General features: G+C 48.0%; 1 protein-coding gene across 4 annotated transcripts in view; it reads left to right on the top strand.

Moving 5' to 3' along the window:
• ACSS3 (acyl-CoA synthetase short chain family member 3) overlaps positions 1–22432 on the top strand; it is a 182983-nt gene that overhangs the window by 145580 nt on the left and 14971 nt on the right. For all 4 annotated transcript variants that reach the window (XM_033951908.1, XM_033951907.1, XM_033951906.1 and 1 more), the window contains one exon: positions 15446–15527. In XM_033951908.1, the coding sequence (XP_033807799.1) occupies positions 15446–15527 (82 nt within the window). The remainder of the gene's footprint in view (positions 1–15445; positions 15528–22432) is intronic.

Raw genomic sequence — 22432 nt, 5'->3', positions numbered from 1 at the left:
CCGCATTTCTTCCAAAGTATACATCTTTGAGTCTGTCCCCATACACCTTATGACGAAGACCACCGACCTCTGGACCAAATCCATCCTGTTTATATCTTTTTGAAGTTGTGGTCTCCAGAATTGTACACAATATTCTAAATGAGATCTCATACGAGTACAGGGGCATCTATACTAGAGAGTTGCGCGGGGACAGAAATCCCACCCGTCCCCACCCGTCCCCGCCAAAGTCCCACCCGTCCCCGTGAGGAATCCCTCCGTCCCCACCCGTCCCCGCGAGGAATCCCTCCGTCCCCACCCGTCCCCGCGAGGAATCCCCTCCGTCCCCACCCGTCCCCGCGAGGAATCCCCTCCGTCCCCGCCCGTCCCCGCGAGGAATCCCCTATGTCCCCGCGAGGAATCCCCTACGTCCCCGCCCGTCACTATAAACTACAGAAATAGTTATTTCATTTAATTATGCTACTGAATTAAAGGCTCTGGTAGAAACCCATTTAAAAATAAGCAAAAAGACTTTATTAATTTGGAAATATTAATTGGGAAGAATACATACTTTGTAAACGGGTTTCTACCAGAGCCTCTAATGTTTATAAATTTTTATCAACACAACTAATATACTACTTTATCCTTAAGCAAAAAAAAAAAAAAAAAAAAAAAATTTTTTCCTACCTTTATTGCCTGGTTTCTGCTTTCTTCATGTTCTCATTCAATTCCTTCCATCCACTGTCTCTCTTCCTTCTGCGTCTTCCATTTGCTCTGTTACTGTGCCTCTCCCTTTCTCCCCCCTCCCAAATTGGTCTGGCACCCATCTTTTTCCCTCCGCTCCCCCCATAGTCTGGCACCTCTGTCTTCTTCCCTGCCAGCGTCTTCTTCCCATTCCCTCTTCCCCATTTCCTTTCAGTGTCCTTCTCCCCCACCATCTTTCCCATGTCCTGTCAGGCAGCATCCTTCTCCCCCCTCTGTCTTCCCCATGTCCTTTCAGTGGCATTCTCCACCCCTTTGTCTTCCCCAGTGCTTTCAGGGTCCTTCCCCCTCCCCCTTCCTCCCGTTTACCCCATGTCCTTTCAGCGTCCTTCTCCACTCCTTTGTCTTCCCCAGAGCTTTCAGCGGCCTTCTCCCCCCTTAAGCGTCTTTTCTTTTCCACTCCACCTTTCCTCCCTCCCTGCCTCCACCTTTGTGGCGCTTTTGCACCCGACCGACAACAGAACAGGCCCGGTCGGACAAATCTCCCTGTCCTGTAGCCGCGAATCTAAATTACCTTCTTACAGCAGCTGGAGTAGTGAAGCTGCTGTAAGAGGTAATTTAGATTTGCGGCTACAGGGCAGGGAGGTTTGTCGGCCGGGCCTGTTGTCGGTCGATCGGGGGACCTGACCGGCTGTGCACATTCTTCGGGGCGGACCGCCCCCTCCCCCCTCTTTCGTTCGCCATTGCCTTCTTCCTACCTGCCCTGCCGCAGCCACACACAGCCGACCGGAAGTCTTCCTGATGTCAGCGCTGACGTCGGAGGAAGGGAGGGCTTTGCTTAAGCCCTCCCTCCGACGTCAGCGCTGACATCGGGAAGATTTCCGTTCGGATGTGTGCTGCGACAGGGCAGGTAAGGAGAAGGAGACTACCCTCGCGGCTCGACCAACCCCGCTGCGATCCAACCCCGCAGGAACCCCGCTACCCTCGGAGGCGTCCCCACGGGATCCCCGCGACCCTAGGGGGCGTCCCCACGGGATCCCCACGACCCTAGGGGGCGTCCCCACGGGATCCCCGTGACCCAAAGGGGGAACCCGCGGGATTCCCGTCATCCCCGTTCCCGTGCAGCTCTCTAATCTATACCTCCTTTTTCCTACTGGCCATACCTCTCCCTTTGCACTGTAGCATCCTTTCAGCTTTCGCCGTCACCTTTTCGACCTGTTTGGCCACTTTAACATCATTACATACTGTCACTCCCAGGTCCCGCTCCTCTTTCATGCACAAAAGTTCCTGTACCGTTCCCTCGGGTTTTTGCAGCCCAAATGCATGACCTTGCATTTCTTAGCATTAAATCTTAGCTGCCAAATTTCAGATCATTCTTCAAGCTTCGCTAGGTCCTTCCTCATGTTGTTCACATCATCAGGGGTGTCTATTGCAGATTTTGATATCATCTGCAAAGAGGTAAATCTTACCTGACAACCCTTCAGCAATATTTCTTGCAAAAATGTTAAAAAGAACAAACTTTGAGGCACACTACTGGTGTAACTTCCCTTTCCTCAGAGACCATAGACCAGTGTTTTTCAACCTTTTAACACCTATGGACCGGCAGAAATAAAAGAATTATTCTGTGGACCAGCATCGGTCCGTGGACCGGCGGTTGAAGAACACGGGGCTAAGTCGTGGGCCGGACCCTGCCCATCTCTACCTAATCTCCACCCCAGACCCTGCCCCCATAATAGTACTAATTGCACCTTGCACGTCCCGTGCCTCATCTGGAAGCCTTCCCTCTGACGCTGTAACGTCAGACAGAAGGCTTCCGGTTCAGGCGCAGGATGCCTGTAGGAGCCACTGTCCGTGGCTTTGTGCACTGAATCAGTTATAAAGAGGGAGCTGGCTCGAAGATAACGCTGCATCGATCGCACCGTGGACCGGCGGTTGAAAAACACTGTTTTGGGCCTGATGCATATGCTGGCCCTGTGGACTGGCAGGAAATTTCTGTGGACCGGCACTGGTCCATGGACCGGTGGTTGAAGAACACTGCCATAGACCACTACACTTGGTTGATTTCCACTCAACCAGTTCCTTACCCAGTCTGTCCTATCTCCTCTGTCTCACCTCTCCAAGATATGCATGCTATCTTGAAAGTTATAACAAATAATAGCTAATATAGCAAAATCTCACAGCTCTGTTTCAGGTAGACGTACTTTAAATTGCTAAAGCACAAGTGTTCTTCCAAGTGATCGAAGACCTGACATGAAGACCTGGAGCCTAAGAATGGCACAACAGAATTTGTTGCCAGTTGACATATTAAAAATGATGGAGCTGAAGGACAGAAAAAAAAATGTACAAAGTTGCCGACAATACTCTGCAAATGTACAACACTTTTACTGTCAACATCTACTCATGGTAGTCCTTCCAGGGTCCTTCAAGCTGAGGTGACAATTCCTTGGCAACCGTTTTATTATTTTGTTCTCTTAAAATGACAAACAAGGAGTTGAGAAGATTACGGAGTGTAACTCATTCTAAATTTCATCTAAGCATATAATGCCACAGCAGTAATACCCGTCTGGGTCCCAGCAGCAAGTCTGTTGGAGTTACCGTTGAGTGAGCTTATTAAATGACAATTCTCCGGGTACGTTGCTTTGCTGTACTGCAAATTAAGTGCTTTGGAAAGGACTCTCCATTTCTCAAAATGCCCCTCCCAAACATTAAATAAGGAAATATGTCTCCTTTTACATTTTAAAGGGAACCAAACACACAAGTATGAATTAGTGTGTTTCCCCGAAAATAAGACCTATCCCGAAAATAAGCCCTAGCATGATTTTTAAAGATGCTCTTAATATAAGCCCTACCCCCAAAATAAGCCCTAGTTAAGATCGACCCTCCCCACAAAGCTTCTTCCCCACCCCAAATGTCCCCGATACTCCCCGACTCCATTCCTGACACTAGTGCTGCTCGATTCGCCAAAAAAAATCAGACTCGTCAATTCAGTGACCCCCCACCCTGGTGAGACGTGACATACCTCCGCACCGAGGCCTCCTAAAGCAGTGGCAGCACTCTATATGGGCTGCTTCATGGCCTTCCCTGCCGGGACCTTCCCTCTGCCGTTTCACTGATGACATCATCAGTGAAGCATCAGGGAGAAGGCCGTGAAGCAGCCCGTTCAGAGCGCAGCTGCCGTTGCTGTTTTTGGAGCCCTCTGAGGTACGGTATGTCAGTCTCACGGTGGGAGGGTCGGTGGGGTTCTGCTGCATAGAGGGATGGGAGGGAGGGCTAGAAAGATGCTGTACAAGGGGATGGGTGATAGGGGGAGGAAAGATGCTGCACATGGGTGGTGGGAGAAAGTAAAGAGGAAGAATTGGGGTGGAGGAGAGGAAGGGAGAGATGATTTTTGTACTTGAAAAAAAAAGCAAGACATCCCCCGAAAATAAGCCCTAATGTGTTTTTTTGGAGCCAAAATTAATATAAGACCAGTCTTATTTTCGGAGTAACACATAGGGAAACGAAGTATCTGCAAATAAGAACTTGCCACCTTGTATTTACTTGTCATGCTTTTATTGATCTGTATAATTGGTCTTTATTGTTTCTGCTTCTGTCCTTTCACTATGGGAATTCTTTTTCTTTGAACTAATTATTTTATTGTTTGTAAACCACTTAGAACTGAACTGGTTTGTACAGTATATCAAGTTTTAATAAACGTAAACTCGTTAATCATCTGTATGGAATACAGCTCTGACCAAAGTGCTATACAAAGACCTCCAAATACAGAAAAGTAAACTGACACAGCTCAATATATATATACAGTGGTGCCTCGCATAACGGACGCCTCGCACAGCGAACGCTGCGCACAACGAACTTTATGTCTTGATCCGTACAACGAACTTCGTTTCACACAACGAAGTCGCCCGAGCTGCATCCTTCCGCGCAGGCACTGCGCTTAACTGCCCTCTCTCCGCCTGGTTCCCTCTTGCCCCCCCGACTCGATCGGGGCAAGAGGGAGCTCAAGCCCTCTTGCCCCCACGACTCCCCGACACGATCGGGGCAAAAGGGAGCCCAAGCCCTCTTGCCCCGCCGATTCCCCGACACGATCGGGGCAAAAGGGAGCCCAAGCCCTCTTGCCCCGCCGATTCCCCAACTCCCCGACAATATCGGGCCAGGAGGGAGCCCAAGTCCTCCTGGCCACGGCGACCCCCTAACCCCACCCTGCACTACATTACGGGCAGGAGGGATCCCAGGCCCTCCTGCCCTCGACGCAAACCCCCCCTCCCCCCAACGACCGCCCTCCCCAAGAACCTCCGACCGCCCCCCCAGCCGACCCGCGACCCCCCTGGCCGACCCCCACGACACCCCCAACCCCCTTCCCCGTACCTTTCTGTAGTTGGCCGGACAGACGGGAGCCAAACCCGCCTGTCCGGCAGGCAGCCATCGACGGAATGAGGCCGGATTGGCCCATCCGTCCCAAAGCTCCGCCTACTGGTGGGGCCTAAGGCGCCTGGGCCAATCAGAATAGGCCCGGGAGCCTTAGGTCCCTCCTGGGGGCGGGGCCTGAGGCACATGGGCCCAACCCGACCATGTGCCTCAGGCCCTGCCCCCAGGAGGGACCTAAGGCTCCCGGGCCTATTCTGATTGGCCCAGGCGCCTTAGGCCCCACCAGTAGGCGGAGCTTTGGGACGGATGGGCCAATCCGGCCTCATTCCGTCGATGGCTGCCTGCCGGACAGGCGGGTTTGGCTCCCGTCTGTCCGGCCAACTACAGAAAGGTACGGGGAAGGGGGTTGGGGGTGTCGTGGGGGTCGGCCAGGGGGGTCGCGGGTCGGCTGGGGGGGCGATCGGAGGTTCTTGGGGGGGGCGGTCGTTGGGGGGAGGGGGGGTTTGCGTCGAGGGCAGGAGGGCCTGGGATCCCTCCTGCCCGTAATGTAGTGCAGGGTGGGGTTAGGGGGTCGCCGTGGCCAGGAGGACTTGGGCTCCCTCCTGGCCCGATATTGTCGGGGAGTTGGGGAATCGGCGGGGCAAGAGGGCTTGGGCTCCCTTTTGCCCCGATCGTGTCGGGGAGTCGGGGGGGGCAAGAGGGCTTGAGCTCCCTTTTGCCCCGATCGTGTCGGGGAGTCGGGGGGGCAAGAGGGCTTGAGCTCCCTCTTGCCCCGATCGTGTCGGGGAGTCGGGGGGGCAAGAGGGCTTGAGCTCCCTCTTGCCCCGATCGTGTCGGGGAGTCGGGGGGGGGGGGCAAGAGGGCTGGAGCTCCCTCTTGCCCCGATCGTGTCGGGGAGTCGGGGGGGCAAGAGGGCTTGAGCTCCCTCTTGCCCCGATCGTGTCGGGGGTGCCAGGGACTACACGGAGTCACCCACCGTACCACCCGATTCGGGTAAGCGCAGGTATCGGTGGGTGGCTTATTTGCGGGGGGGTGCCTTATTTTACATTTTTTTCTAAAAAGGGGGGGCTGTCTTATTTGATGGCCCTGCCTTATCATCGGGGAAACACGGTAGAAAAAAAAAAAAAAATGAACAGTTAAGTCCCAGTTTTTGCCGCTGAGACTCTGCCCTCTCACTGTAAAATTAGACTCTACTTAGTCTGTCTTTAAATTTAAAAAATGTGTGTTGTTTTAAAAAACAATTATGTTTTTAGATGTATCTAAATAAAAATAATAACCAAAAATTTATCTTTTTTTATGTCATCTTAGCATATTTTATGCTACAGAACGAATTATTTTTTTTAACATGTATTGTTATGGGAAAACGCGTTTCACACAACGAACGTTTCACATAACAAACTTGCTCCTGGAACGGATTAAGTTCGTTGTGTGAGGCACCACTGTATATATATATATATATAATAATAAAATGTTAAGCGCGCATGCGCACTCTTAAGCCGTGTTCCCTGAGATCTGATCTGTAGGGAAGTGGCCACAAGAGTGCGCATGCGAGAGTGATTGCACTCTAAGAACTTTAGAAAGTTCTAGCTAGGCCGCACCGCGCGTGCGCGAGTGCCTTCCCGCCCGACAGAGGCGCACGGTCCCCAGTTTTCTTAATTCCGCGGAGCTAAGAAGACGCGTGTTTCCAACGGCTGTTGGAAGTTTTTTCCTAAACTGTTCACTTGCCTTCCCGCTCGCGCGTATTTTTCTCTTCATTTTATTTCTTTCTTGTTCTTTTACCGTTTGTAAAAAAAAAAAAAAAAAAATTGTTTTATTTTTTTCACTTTTTATTGACTACCCCGGCGGGGCCTGTTGGCACCATCGAAGCCTCCGGCTTCGATTTTGCTACAGCGGTTTTTCCCTTCATGCCCCCGTCACCGGGTTTCAAAAAGTGTCAGCGGTGTGCGCGCCCTATATCTCTCTCCGACCCGCACAAGTGGTGCCTTCAGTGTCTGGGTCCGGACCATAGGGCTGACACCTGCACCCGCTGTAGTTCTTTACAAAAAAGAACTTTAAAAAACCGACAAATTCAACAACGAATTCTGTTCGGCACCGACATGGAAGTTGCACCAGTATCGACATCGGCAACTTCCTCCAAATCGACACCGACTGTCTCGGCACCGACAGATACATCACCGACGTCGATTCCTGTAGGTAAGCCGGCTAAGAAGCCTTCCCCTACTGTCCTAGGGCCACCAGTCGAGCATGCAGTGAGCCAAGTCCTGCAGACTGAGCGCCGGCCCCGTAAACGCTCCGCTCCCATTGAAGTCACTGCCTCGTCATCGGCATCGACTTCACCCGAGCGTCGAGCGGCACCGAAGGTACCGAGCAAGAAAAGACCGGTACCGGTGCAATCGGGACCTACGTTGGATGAGCGCATTGCCTCTATCCTCCAGGTCCAGCTTAAACAGCAACTACAACATTTGCTCCCGGCTCTGTTGACACCGAATCCTCCAGTGTCGGTACCCAGTGAGCCTTCGGTGCCGACCGTCGATCAACCCCTTTTATTGACATCGACTTTGTCGGCACCGCACAAATCCATGTCCATGCCTATTCTATCAGCGGAGCCGAAACGACGTTCTGCTCCGGACACTTCTGAACCGGTACCGTTCTCTGAGCCCCGTACCGTTCTACACTCCCCTGGTACCGTCTCCAACCGTTCGGGGAAATCGGTACGCAAGACTAAACATGTTGGCACCTCGACTCCACTTTCTCAGGGCCGTCTCCAATCGGTACGGGACCCTGACTTGTGGGATGACTCGGATGATCACCTCGGTACCGAGGAAGATTATTCATCTGAAGAGGAGGATCTATCGGTGCAAGACCCTGCTACTAAGCCAGAGCACTCCTCATTTACCAAATTTTTAAGGGAAATGTCAGACACCCTTTCAATTCCCTTGGAGTCTGATTCTAAAAAGTCCAAGGCATTCTTAGATGCCTTGGACTTTGATCATCCTCCTAAGGAGTTCTTAAAGTTGCCCCTCCATGATATCTTGAGGGAAACTTTCTATAAGAACTTGGAAACTCCCTTAACCATCCCGGGAGCCCCAAGAAAATTGGAATCTCTTTATAAAGTCATTCCAATTCCAGGATTCGACAAGCAACAACTTCCCCATGAATCCTTGTTGGTGGAATCAACCCTGAAGAAGTCTGTAGGTGCCAGTGTTTACGCCTCTGTTCCTCCTGGCAGAGAAGGAAAGGCCATGGATAAATTTGGAAAGCGCCTTTACCAAAACGCCATGCTGGCCAACCGTTCGGGTAATTACGCATTCCACTTCTCGTTTTACCTGAAGCATCTCATTCAACAGGTGACCTCTTTTCAAAAGTACATTCCGGACCGTAAACTTCCTGCTTTTCAGCAATGTACTTCTAGTCTTTTGCAACTAAGGAAGTTTATGGTCCGTTCCATTTATGATACTTTTGAACTGACGTCACGGGCCACTGCTATTTCTGTAGCAATGAGAAGGTTGGCATGGCTACGGGTCTCAGAACTGGATGTAAACCATCAAGACCGACTGGCCAATGCGCCTTGTCTTGGGGATGAGCTGTTTGGGGAGTCCATGGATACCGCCACACAAAAGCTCTCCGCGCATGAGACTAGGTGGGACACCTTGTTGAAAAACAAGAAGAAACCTCCTCCTCCTCGTCCATTCAGGCAACAACCTTCTTATCAAAGAAGGTTTTCTGCTCGCCCAGCTCAGACTCATCCTCCTCAACCTCGCAGGCAGCGTCAACAGCAGCAACAGGCTCGTCAACAACAACAGCCTGCTGTAAAACCGGCTGTTCAACCTAAGTCTACACAGCCCTTTTGACTCTCTTCTCGAGAACATTGCCAGTCTTCCTCCCTCATGCCTTCAAACTCAGCCCATAGGAGGTCGACTCCAGGTTTTTCTGTCTCGATGGGAAGCAATTACCTCCGACCAGTGGGTACTTGCTATCATCGCTCACGGATATGCCCTGAACTTTCAGACTCCTCCACCGTTAAGTCTACCAAAAGAGTCTGCTTCCAACAAGGCTCAGTCCCTCCTTCTCGGTCAGGAGGTTCAATCCCTCCTCCTTCTCAATGCCATCGAACCAGTTCCTCTAGACCAGCAAGGCCTGGGATTTTATTCCCGGTACTTTCTTGTCCCCAAAAAAACCGGAGATCTCAGACCAATATTAGATCTCAGAGATCTCAACAAATGTCTGGTCAAGGAGAAGTTCAAGATGTTATCTCTTGCCACCCTATACCCTCTTCTCTCTCAGGAAGACTGGCTATGTTCCCTCGATCTCAAGGAGGCGTATACTCACATTCCAATTCATCTGATGTCCAGACAATACCTTCGCTTTCTTGTCAACCAACATCATTACCAATACAAGGTGCTACCCTTCGGCTTAGCCTCCTCTCCCAGGGTATTCACCAAATGTCTGATTGTGGTCGCAGCTTATCTCCGCTCCCACAATTTTCAAGTCTTCCCTTATCTGGACGACTGGCTCATCAAGGCTCCTTCTCCTCAGTCCGTTCACATAGCCACCAATCAGACCATTTCCTTCCTTCGACTGTTGGGGTTCGAGATCAATCTACCCAAGTCACACCTCATTCCAACTCAGCGACTTCAATTCATTGGAGCCATTCTGGATACTGTTCAGATGAGGGCGTTTCTTCCTCCAAACCGCCTTCACACCATCCTTCATCTCTGTCAGCAGGTATTCCAGAAAACTTCCATCTCAGCAAATCAAATGATGGTACTTTTGGGACACATGGCATCCACAGTGCATGTCACCCCCTTTGCACGTCTCCACCTGCGTACTCCTCAATGGACCCTAGCGACTCAGTGGTCACAAGCGACGGATCCTTGTTCACAACACATATCTGTGACCTCGTCTCTTCGACAGTCGCTTCTTTGGTGGTTGAACTCATCAAATCTATCCAGAGGTCTACTGTTCCATCTACCTCCTCATCAACTAGTCATCACCACGGATTCCTCCCCCTATGCATGGGGAGCTCACTTGAACGAGTTCCAAACTCAGGGGTTTTGGACCACCCAGGAAAAGAAGCACCACATCAATTTCCTGGAACTCAGAGCGATATTTTACGCCCTCAAAGCTTTTCAACATCTCCTCTTTCCTCAGGTTCTTCTCATTTGCACAGACAACCAAGTTGCAATGTATTACCTCAACAAACAAGGAGGGACGGGATCCCGTCCTTTATGTCAGGAAGCTCAAAGGATTTGGACATGGGCGACTGCTCGTCACCTATTCCTGAAAGCAGTCTACATCCAAGGGGAGCAGAATTGCTTAGCAGACAATCTCAGCAGAATTCTTCAACCTCACGAATGGACTCTCGACCCCTCGACTCTCCAGTTCATTTTCTCTCAATGGGGCACTCCTCAGGTGGATCTTTTTGCAGCTCCCCACAACCATCAACTGCCCCTGTTTTGCTCCAGACTTTACTCTCCTCACCGTCTGGAACCCGATGCATTTCTTCTGGATTGGACCAATCTCTTCCTTTATGCATTCCCTCCTCTTCCGCTCATGCTGCGCACCTTATTCAAGCTCAAGAGGGAACAAGCCACCATGATCCTCATCGCTCCACGGTGGCCCAGACAGCATTGGTTTTCCCTTCTACTTCAACTCAGTTCCAAGGAACCCATACCTCTTCCTCTGTTTCCTTCACTACTTACACAGAATCAGCAAACGCTTCTTCATCCCAACTTACAGTCTCTGCACCTGACAGCTTGGTATCTCTCGGGCTGACTGCACCTCATGCTCTCCTTTCTCAGCCTGTCCGTTCTATTATTGATGCCTCCAGGAAACCGTCTACTCTTCAATGTTACCAACAGAAGTGGTCTCGGTTTTCTTCCTGGTGCCTGTTACATCACCATAATCCCATATCTACAGCAGTGGGATTGGTATTGGACTATCTTTTGTCCTTATCTGACTCTGGTCTTAAATCCTCTTCGATAAGGGTCCACCTTAGTGCCATTGCAGCTTTTCATGAGCCTATCCATGGAAAACCCCTCTCAGCTCATCCCTTAGTCTCAAGGTTCATGAAAGGCCTTTTCAATGTAAAACCACCTCTTAAGGCCCCTCCTGTTGTATGGGATCTTAATGTGGTTCTTTCTGCGTTAATGAAGCCTCCTTTCGAGCCTCTGGCCACAATGCATTTTAAATTTCTAACTTGGAAAGTGGTCTTTCTGATAGCTCTCACTTCTGCCAGGAGGGTCAGTGAGCTCCATGCACTGGTGGCTGATCCACCTTTCACTGTTTTTCACCATGATAAGGTTGTCCTTCGTACACATCCAAAATTCCTTCCTAAGGTTGTGTCTGAGTTTCACCTTAATCAATCCATCGTTCTACCTGTTTTTTTCCCAAAGCCTCATTCTAATCCAGGTGAACAGGCTTTGCATACCTTGGATTGTAAACGTGCTCTGGCTTACTATCTTGATCGCACCAAACCTCACAGATCATCTCCTCAACTGTTTTTGTCCTTTGATCCTAACAAGTTGGGTCATCCTGTATCTAAACGCACTCTTTCCAATTGGCTTGCTGCTTGCGTTTCTTTTTGTTATGCTCAGTCGGGCCTGACACTGGAGGGTTCTGTCACGGGCCACAAAATTAGAGCTATGGCAGCATCTGTAGCTTTCCTCCGTTCCACTCCTATTGAGGAAATCTGCAAGGCTGCTACTTGGTCCTCAGTTCATACTTTCACATCTCACTATTGTCTGGATGCATTCTCCAGGCGGGATGGACACTTCGGCCAATCTGTTTTACAAAATTTATTCTCCTAATGGCCAACCTTCCCTCCATCCCTCTTTTTGTTAGCTTGGAGGTCACCCATCAGTCAAGAATATGCTGCCTGCTTGTCCTGGGATAAAGCACAGTTACTTACCGTAACAGGTGTTATCCAGGGACAGCAGGCAGATATTCTTGCGTCCCTCCCACCTCCCCGGGTTGGCTTCTTAGCTGGCTTATCCTAACTGGGGACCGCGCGCCTCTGTCGGGCGGGAAGGCACTCGCGCACGCGCGGTGCGGCCTAGCTAGAACTTTCTAAAGTTCTTAGAGTGCAATCACTCTAAAATTGTCCGTACCGGGGCTCCGTCGGTGCCGTCACCCATCAGTCAAGAATATCTGCCTGCTGTCCCTGGATAACACCTGTTACGGTAAGTAACTGTGCTTTACGTCACACATGGAAACTCGGCTCACTCAGGAAAAGCGAAGGGCCCGACACGGTGGAAGGACAGCAGCAGCCCCCAAAGCTCCTCACCAGTCCAATCCCTCTCCAACATCACCGACGACAAAGAAGCTGCAGCTGGGGCAGTCGGGGCCTCCACCGCCGCGCACAACCCGCTCCCTCTCCTGCAGCTCAGGCACCACAGAAGCCACAAAATCTATTGAGCGTGAAAGCGCGCAACCCGGTCCCCGCGCCTGCCTACCCCCCAAACACAGCGCATCTAAGTCGCCGCCGCCGCGGCTACTCTCTCGAACCGCACCAGGCGGTGATCGAGAGAGGAGCCTCGGCGTCGGCTTTGAATTAAAAAAGGGAAGCGCATTACTGAAAAGGAAATGCTAAGGGCTAAGAAGAAACTGACCCCCCCCCGCCTTGGTATAGCTGGAGTATTTGTGCCTTTTAAAGCTTGAAGTTGCCACATCACTGTTCCTATGCCTGCATCGAGTTTGACTTCCAGTAGCATGTTTTAATTCAGCACACTGGAAAGCGATCAGGTAAGAGTTAATCTGTTCCAGCCTCCTTGCATCAGGTCTGCTGACGGCTGAAAGACCCGCCTACTGTAGAGCACAGACAAGACTTGCAACCAGTGCTGGGCCAGCATGCGGCAGGGGGAGCAGGAAGAGGTACTGATGGACAGGGGTGGAAAAAAAGGAAAGGAGGCCTACTGCTGGGCAGGGGGAGCAGGAAGAGGTACTGATGGACAGGGATGGAAAAAAAGGAAAGGAGGCCTACTGCTGGGCAGGGGGAGCAGGAAGAGGTGCTGATGGACAGGGGGGAGGTAAAACAAAGGGAGAAGGGCTGCTGCTGGATAAGGGGAGCAGTGAAGGGGTGGTGGTGGACACAGGGGAGGTAAAAGGAAGGGAGAATGGACAGGGGGAGCACGCAAGAGGTGGTGGTGGACAGCTAAAAGAAAGACAGAAATACAGAAAACGGCTAAGGAGACAGAGAAAGAAATAAAGACAGACACACACATATATATTCTAGCACCCGTTAATGTAACGGGCTATAAAGCTAGTATATATATATAAAATTTTATTTCAGGTATATTCAATAAACTGTTATTAGAAGGTGACATAGGCCCTCTTTTACAAAGCCGCGCTAAGCATTTTAGCGTGGATTTAACGCGTGCTAAATCAATGCATGCGCTAACTGCGAAGCCTCCATAGGATAACATGCACGCGTGCTAATAAGCTTAGCGCAGCTTTGAAAACGAGGGGGGGGTAGTCATAACACCGTACAATAATATTGATTGAAAAAAGAAAATCAGTGAACAATTTTTTTTTTTTTTAAGAAGATCATCTTCAGCACAACCCACCCACCAAGGAAGGCAATTGCGTAGGACAGCAAGAAATATCGGGAGAGAAGAACAGATGACCGCTACGGTAGGAAGAGGGTTGGAAAGGGCAGGAAGGAAGCAGAGAAAAGAGGAGGGATGCCAAAGAGTCCGGGAGCAAGTTAGCAATAAACAGAGGGTGAAAATTATGAAGAAGGAGCATGCGCATTGGCATTGCATTGACCAAACATCCTGTCAGGGTTGTTTTAGGTGGGAAATCTCAATACTCCACAAAGTCCTTGAAAGTCACGAGTGATAGCAGCTAGGCCGTGGTAATCAATCCGGAGGTACCTACATTGACCACTAAATAGCCCACACAAAGTCCACAATGTAAATAAGAAAATTTATATCTATAATTAAATTAGTGAAAACATATCCTCGGTGTGAAGAAATAAGCATAAGCAATCGGCAAGAACCCTTCCAGCGCTTCCCTTAAGCTCAAAAAGCGTGACAAGCTCACTTATCAAGCAAGTAAACAGAAGTCACACTAAATCCAATAATTTTATTATGTCTATTCTTGAGTAATATGTTGTACTTTTATAATTTGCATATGGTAATTCGCCGATTGTCCAGCTCTCTTTGGTGTGAACTGCCTAGAAGTCGTCTGATTATGGCGGTATAGAAGAATAAAGTTATGTTATGTGACTTAAATCTACACACCATCCTAAATTAAATGTGAATCAAAGTGCACCAAATATATTAAATCTTGTTGGACTTGTGAAGAGCTATTTAGTAAATTTTAGTTAATTAATGTAATAAGAAACTCTGAAGATAAACAGCTCCCTTCAAATCAACGAAAGCATTGAACAAGAAACCCTTAGCTGGTTTAGCGTGGTAATAATTGAAGTTACTCCTTATGCTGGTAAACCTCGTAACGTGGTTCGACCGGAGCTGGTTTCAGAGGCATAGCTGGCCACTTTCATCTGGAACCAACGCTAAACGCTGTACAAAAAGGCCACCGCTTTCAAAACAGCTGACAACCAAAATGAAAGGGAATGAAAGGGTTATTTTAGGGTCATGCAGCAAGCCAACAGATCTGAAAAGACCAGAAAATGCCTGGATCTTCAGCAGCACTGGGGAAGTTGGGAATAAGAGAAGATGATAGACTGCTCAATATTCAAAGCGATTTAAGCAGCCATTTTGGAGTCAGTCTACACAGGAAGGTTATGTGGGAGGAGCCAGAAGATATACGCAAATTCATATACCGGCTGTCACCTTTCCAATAGCCTTCACTCTCTCTACCCCACACCTCTTCCCACACCTCCTGACAACGCAACAGCCCTCTCAACAGATTCAGGCCGTCTTCCCATCCCCTTAGTCGGAACCGAACTCTGTAGTGGTCAAGAGGGGCACTGGTGGAGGGGGGGCAGGAATGAACCTCATTCCTGCCCCTAGTGTCTCCATGGTCAAAATGGCCACCATAACATCTAGCGGTATTCTCAAGGTACTACTATTTATCATTTATGTATGTTCCGGCTGACTACTGGCCTGGAACTGCATAAAAGCCAACGGTCTAATGTGGTCTGGTCAGCCTCTGATGTTCAATTCTGGTCATGAGATATGGGGACTAGTTTAGCTGGCAACAGCGTTTAAAGAAATGCCAGCTGAATATTGACTAGTAATATTGGTTTCGTCTGTATGCATAGCTTAGAATGTATGTGACTCTAAAGTAAAAATTTCAAAGTATTGGCGGTGGTTCCACTGCCAGAGTTTCTTGCCACAATTACGATTCTACAGTACTGTGGGTGAAGAACTTAACTTGGAGGGGGGGAGTTGTAGGGTGTTGCTTCTAATTCAGCTTCTTTCTCCTTTTACTTCAGGTTACCTTTGCCTCCTGGAGCCTTCTCATCTCTCTGGGAAAATGAAGAAGCCTTTAAGAATATATATTTCCAAAAATTTCCGGTAAGTTTTAGCGATGGTAAAATAATCACTTTAATTTGAGATTTTACGCCAGCCGGGCCACTCCCAGGAGATTTTTATACCACTCTGTTATCCTTTTTTTAAAAAACTTTCCTCTGCTTTCGTGTGGTATGGCACTTCCAGAAATTTCTTAATATCAATCACAACTGTGAAAGGGACTGTCCAAAACTGTCCAGTCATATTAGGGTTACCAGACGTCCGGATTTCCCCGAACATGTCTTTCTTTTAGAGGACATGCTCGGGCATCCGAACGGATTTCCATAACCCGGCACTTTGTTCGGGTTTTGAAAAGCTTCCAGCTAGGAGCGACGTCGGGATGGCATCTGCGCATGCGCAATGCATGCAGTGACATCATCGCCTCACACCAGCTCATGCTCAGATGCCCTCCCGACAAGTGAACAGGTTGATGGGGCAGGGCTGGTGGGGGGGGGGGCAGAATGGGGCATGCCTCAGGTGGAACTGGGCGAGGCTAGGCAGGCCTGGGGGCGGGGCCATGGATCCAGATTTTAGTTCCCAAAAAAATCTGGCAATCCTAAGCCTTATGATGAGCCCCCAGTTTCCAGAAATGTAGGGCCAGCATCAGGGTTGAAGGGTCATAGTTGTCTCAGGTCCTCATCTTTAATCCTCTGCCACTGGTCCAATGCCCAGCAGATCTGCACCTACAGTAGGATATTCTTAATGAGCAGCTCCATGTGATTGTGTCTGGTTCGGCTTGAGCAGTAGGTCCACTGGTGGCACCAGGAAACCCTGGCAGCATAAGCTCTAGAGTCCTACATGTATCTTCTACCCGCCAATGGCAGCTTAGCTCTTAGTAACTCCCCAGACTCCCAGCTGTCCCTCGCATCACCCGCTTATGCCCTCTGCTAACGTCTCCCTGCGGAGTTCCAGCTGCTGGGTTCCAGAGCAAGGGATGGAGGCTTTAGGCCTTATGGGCAGGGGCCAGCAGTTAGCATGGAAGAGTGCCATCAGAAGCTGGTAACAGCCACTCTGTAGCACCCGCTGACAGTTGCATAGTCAACAACCAGCGAAATGCAAGAACCAGCCGGCTGTCCCATCTGCAGCCAAGCTGTTACCTTCTGTGACAAGTACATTTTGCTGCACAGCACTGTGGTGGAACAAGTTATCTCCAAATATTCACAGCGAAGCAAATTGAATTTATCTTTCTTTAAGCAATTAAAAACTTGGCTGTTTCACACAGGCTTATCCAGCTTAAGGATGGAGATTTTTTACAATGCATTTGTTTGATTCAGCTTGGTTTGTTGTATTGCTCATTAGATCTCTTTTACGAGGAATGGATATACAGTGCCTTGTTAAAAAAAAAACTTCATGCTCTTGTACATTCTGCACAAGTCAAAATGCCCTAAAGTAGGTCATGGCATTCTTATTTTATTAAAGAAACTCAAAATTACACACAAAAACCCCCAGCTACTAAGACACGCTTGAATTTTGTGCCTTCTGCAGAAAACCCAGGTGGATTTTTCAGCTGAGTTAAGCACACGCTTCTCTGGTGCGTTATTTTCATGTTTTCTTGCCTAGGAATGCTAATAGAAGCTTATTTTAACACTACTCTATGGGTAAAGATCTTTATTGTCTTGGTGCATGAATAGATAAGCTGCCTTGAAAGTTGTGATGCTTTATAATTGACATAATGCAAAGTTTGTATGTAGTGTATAAATGTTAACCCTTGACACCTGTATTTCATGAGGGGGTTCTGGAAAGTTCTCGGCCCAACCAACCAATTTCCTAAATTCTGAGCGTTATTTTGCCTAACCGGTGCCAATTCTTAGGTACTGGTTGGCGCCCAAGCTCAGTTAAAAAAAAAAAAGCTATTTAAATGACGTGTTTTAAGTTTCAAGGCAGCCACCAGCTCATAAAAATTGGCGCCAGAATCGCTCCTCCGTAGGCGCGTTAGGCCGCCTACCACCACTGTGAGCATGATGAATGCCCTCAAATTCATGTAAGTCTTTGTCTGTTGTCTTTTAATGTTCACTCTTCCCCATATATATATAATTATTATTTTACTTTTAATCTTTTTTTTTTTTTTAGCACTGTAAACCGGCCAGATACATGTTGATGGTCGGTATATTAAACTCAATAAAATTTGAAACTTGAAATGGTGTAAGGTAGTCTAAAACAGTGTTTCTCAATAGACAATGACACGGTGACAAAATTCATCACCATTCCCGTCCCCGCGCATAACCGTGGGAAATAATCCCATGTCATTTTATGTGTCTATTTCAACCTCAGTCTTTCTACACCAGCATTCTTCAAAGCAAAGCTTGCGGGTCAGTGGTTGTGGCCATTCATACTCTGATTCTTATGTGAGCCAAGGATAATGAAGCCATTGTGACATCACTGATGTGATTGGCTCTTAGGCACTGGTGGAATGAGGCATTATGACATCACAATATCTGCTCTGGATACCAGAGACTGCCATTCTGTAGTGTCTGTTTCAGCCTCAGTCCTTCTACACCAGCATTCTTCAAAGCAAAACTTGTGGGTCAGTGGTTGTGGCCATTCATACTCTGATTCTTATGTGAGCCAAGGATAATGAAGCCATTGTGACATCACTGATGTGATTGGCTCTTAGGCACTGGTGGAATGAGGCATTATGACATCACAATATCTGCTCTGGATACCAGAGACTGCCATTCTGTAGTGTCTGTTTCAGCCTCAGTCCTTCTACACCAGCATTCTTCAAAGCAAAACTTGTGGGTCAGTGGTTGTGGCCATTCATACTCTGATTCTTATGTGAGCCAAGGATAATGAAGCCATTGTGACATCACTGATGTGATTGGCTCTTAGGCACTGGTGGAATGAGGCATTATGACATCACAATATCTGCTCTGGATACCAGAGACTGTCATTCTGTAGTGTCTGTTTCAACCTCAGTCCTTCTACACCAGCATTCTTCAAAGCAAAGCTTGCGGGTCAGTGGTTGTGGCCATTCATACTCTGATTCTTTCCTCTCTCTTTAAAGAATGACATGAAGAAGGTTTCCCGCAGAACCCCATAAATCTACCAAGTACCCCTGCCTAAGCTCCGCCCCAGACCCCCTACTCCCATATTAATAGTACTAATTGTAACGCAATTTCTTTCATCCATTTTTCATGTACACACAATATCTTATTTAATACATAATGGTAACCACAAAATTAAAAACACACAAAGCACACTGTACGCAGAGAAAATGTTAATTGTCATTTATATATATATTTTTTTTTCAAAGAGGTCAAGGCAGATGACTTTTTAAAATATGCAATCAGTAACAACTATAGAAAAATAGACAAATATAGAGCAAAATATAGACAGCAGATATGAACTCACAAAATGGACACGTTTTGATCACTAAATTGAAAATAAAATGATTTTTCCGACCTTTGTTGCATTGGATTTGGTTCCCTTGAGATCAGTCATGTTTAACATTTCAGCAGATGCCTCTTGAAGCCTTTCTTCACGGTTCTAGATTTTCCCTATTTGATGAATGCCTCTATCCTCTCAGTTCATTGAGATGCTCTGCTCTAGGCTCCTCGAATGACGGAGGCCAAAAGCATTAACTGTACCCCAGACGCATCCTGACCAGGAACAAAATTGTGTCATGGAATGAATTGGAGCTCTTGGCAGTGACGTCTTTTTAGCAAATGTTTAGTTTGCGAGAAGAACGCTGCGTTATCGCTAGCCTAGGCCTCTAAATGCCTGAATAAACAGCAACACAGGACATTAACGTTTACTAGTTTAAGATATGCTTGTAAAAATTCGGGTTCTGAAGCTTGTCAAAAGCACACTCGCACTGATATCACAGAGTGTTGTATAATGTGCGTATTTATATTTTTGTCTCAAATCAGTTTGCAGAATTATTACTATACAAACATATGAGAGATTAGGGGGATTGGGACTCGTGTACCGCCTTTTTGTAGTTATACAACCACACTCAAAGCGGTTTACATACAGCTACTTCAAGCATTTCCCTACCTGTCCCAGTGGGCTCACTATCTGTCTAATGCACCTGGGGCAGTGGAGGATTAAGTGAGTTGTCAGGGTCACAGGGAACAGCATAGGGTTTGAACCCACAACCTCAGGGTGCTGAAGCTGTAGCTTTAACCACTTTGCCACACTCACCTTTTTATAAATGCACCCAGTGGCGTAGTAATGATAGGAGCCCCTCCATGCCCTCTCCCCTGCTCCTTCTCCCCCCACCACACACACACTCGCAACCCCCCACCCCGTACTTCATTGAAAGTGGCTTCTCCAGCATGCTCCTCGCGCCAGTGTTGGATTTCCTTCTGACATCACTTCCTGGCCCTGTGACCCGGAAATGATTCAGAGGGGAACCCGGCTGGCATGAGCAACAGGCAGGAGAAGTTGCTGGTGCTAGTGAAGGTCTATGGGTGGGGGTGGGATGTCGGTGCCCCCCCCCTTACTGCGCTACCGACTGCACCTAGACTTAGGCACTTAGCCAGATTCTGTATAGGACACCTACATCAGACACCGCTGGGCACCCTAATTGTGGATGTCTAGCAACACCTAACTCGGGGATCCGTGCGCAGTTTACAAAACACAGCACATAAAGCGCAATTGTAAATAATTTAATAAAGGTTCAGAGTTGTTTCTTCAATTTAATGTTTAAGTCACACCTGCTGAATATTTCCTCAAGCTTTAACAAAGAAAGGACTTTCCAATGATTTTTTTTTAAGTTGTCCAGTATCGGACGTAGTTTTGTTGTTCATTGGCTGTTGAATCCACATTATAGAATTACCTTCATACTCCACAGGGAGAAGGAGTTATCGAGGGATTCCTCTCATTCTCGGCCAATGACTTTGAACCCTGTGGACTTTCTGAAATGAGCTGAATCGAAAATTGATGGATTTTACTGATGTCCCGGAACGTCCCCATCACTTTGTATACTGTTGTTTGGCACGATTAGAGCATGTTATGGTATGCCGTGTTGTGTTATGTGCCTCCAGATCCTCATTAACCCTTTATGTGGCATTGTTGCTCAGAAGCAGCGGGTGTCTTCTATGGCTCTTATGGGAGATCTGCGTCTCCAAATGCCTGTTTACTTGGTGCTGTTGCTCTCGTTCAACATCAAGTTACATAAAGCAACCGTTTCATCATCTGCCAATTAAAAGGTTAATTAGAGTTCTAGATGGGTTACAGGCAACTTATTGTTACACTAGTCTTTAAGTCCGTTACATTAACGGGTGCTAGAATAGATGTGTCTGTCTGTCTTTCTTTCTGTCTCTGTCTCCTTAGCCGCTGTCTGTCTGTCTGTCTTTCTTTCTGTCTCTCTCTCTCTCCTTGGACGCTGTCTTTTTTTCTTTGTCTGTCTCTCTGGCCCCCTGTCTGTCTGTAATTCTTTCTGTCTGTGTCTCCCTGGTCCCCTGTCTGTCTTTCTTCCTTTCTCACTCCTTGGCCACTGTCTGTCTCTCTAGCCCCCTGTCTGTTTGTCTTTCTTTCTATCTGTCTCTCTCCCTGGCCCCCTGCCTATCTCTCTCTGGGCCCCCCCCCGAGCAAACCAAGATTGCTGCCTGCACCCCAGCACACCCCTCCCCCCAAAGCAGCCCCTTTTCCCTCTCCCCCTCCACTTCCCTGTATAGCAGTAGCAGCCGGACGCCTTGCAGCACCTCAAAGGACACCCTCCTGCCGTTGCTCTCACCGCCGCGCGCCTCAAATCGAACACGGCCACGCTGTCAGGGATCACGGCGTTGTAGGAGCGCATGCGCGCTTAGGGTTTTATTATAGAGGATAGAATTGTGTATAGAGTTAAATATGTTACAAAGAAATTTTAACATGCTTACATAAAATTATCAAATTCCCACACGCTTTCCTCATTTCAAAACTTACACAACCCTTTAAATGACCTTTCCCATCTTCTCAGCGAATTCCTTGGACCATACATCTGGAACAATCTACCAACTCACCTGCAGCAGATTCCCACGCTCAGTCTCAGGAAAAGACTAAAGATGTACCTCTTCCTCTTGTAGATACAAATGCTATCTGCGGTCTAGCGCGCCCTTTTATCACTCCCCTCCAACTCTGAACTATCTATGTTAAATCTACTCGCTTAAATCTGGAATCACAAATTGAATCTTTCTTGCTGTGAGCCGCAATGATTCCCTGCCGAAAATTGCGGGATATAAGAAGCTGTATTGGAAATTGTTATGAAATTATACATTCTCTCTGAGGTAATATATCATATATAGCAGCTGACCATTAACATTGTCTTACTAGTATTATTAGTCTAACTAGTGTTATTAGTCCGAGTCTCTTTGGACCCCTGGTAGGGATTTCTTAAAAAGCCGTGTTTTCAGATTTTTGCAAAACAGTGCCTATACTGTGTACGAATTTGAATGGGAAGCGAGTTCCACATTTTTGTTACTTGGCCGTTGAATGATTTGCTGTGAAATGTCTTGTATTTTATATTAGAAAATGACATGGGGACAAATTTATCTCCGTCCCCGCAGGAACTCAATTTCCCCAAACCGTCCCCGCGAGTTTTGTCGCTGTCCCTGCCCCATTCCTTTAAGCTCTGCCTTAACCACCCAAGCCTCAAACTCTTATGATTTTAAAGCGTTTGAGGCTTGTGCAGATGAGGGCAGAGCTTAGGCATTGGCGGAATGAGGCATTATGACATCACAGTCTGAGCTCTAGAATGTTGCTACTTATGAGTCTACAGGGTTTGAGGCTTGTGCAGATGAGGACGGAGCTTAGGCATTGGTGGAATGAGGCATTATGACATCACAGTCTGAGCTCTAGAATGTTGCTACTTATGAGTTTAAAGGGTTTGAGGCTTGTGCAGATGAGGACGGAGCTTGCAAGAATGGGACAGGAAAAGAGCTTGACGAGGCGGGAAAATGAGTTCCTGCCGGGACGGGAAAAATTTGTCC

The sequence above is a fragment of the Geotrypetes seraphini genome, chromosome 7, assembly GCF_902459505.1.
Source record: "Geotrypetes seraphini chromosome 7, aGeoSer1.1, whole genome shotgun sequence".
Classification (NCBI taxonomy): domain Eukaryota; kingdom Metazoa; phylum Chordata; class Amphibia; order Gymnophiona; family Dermophiidae; genus Geotrypetes; species Geotrypetes seraphini.
This window is presented reverse-complemented; position numbering and strand designations above follow the sequence as displayed.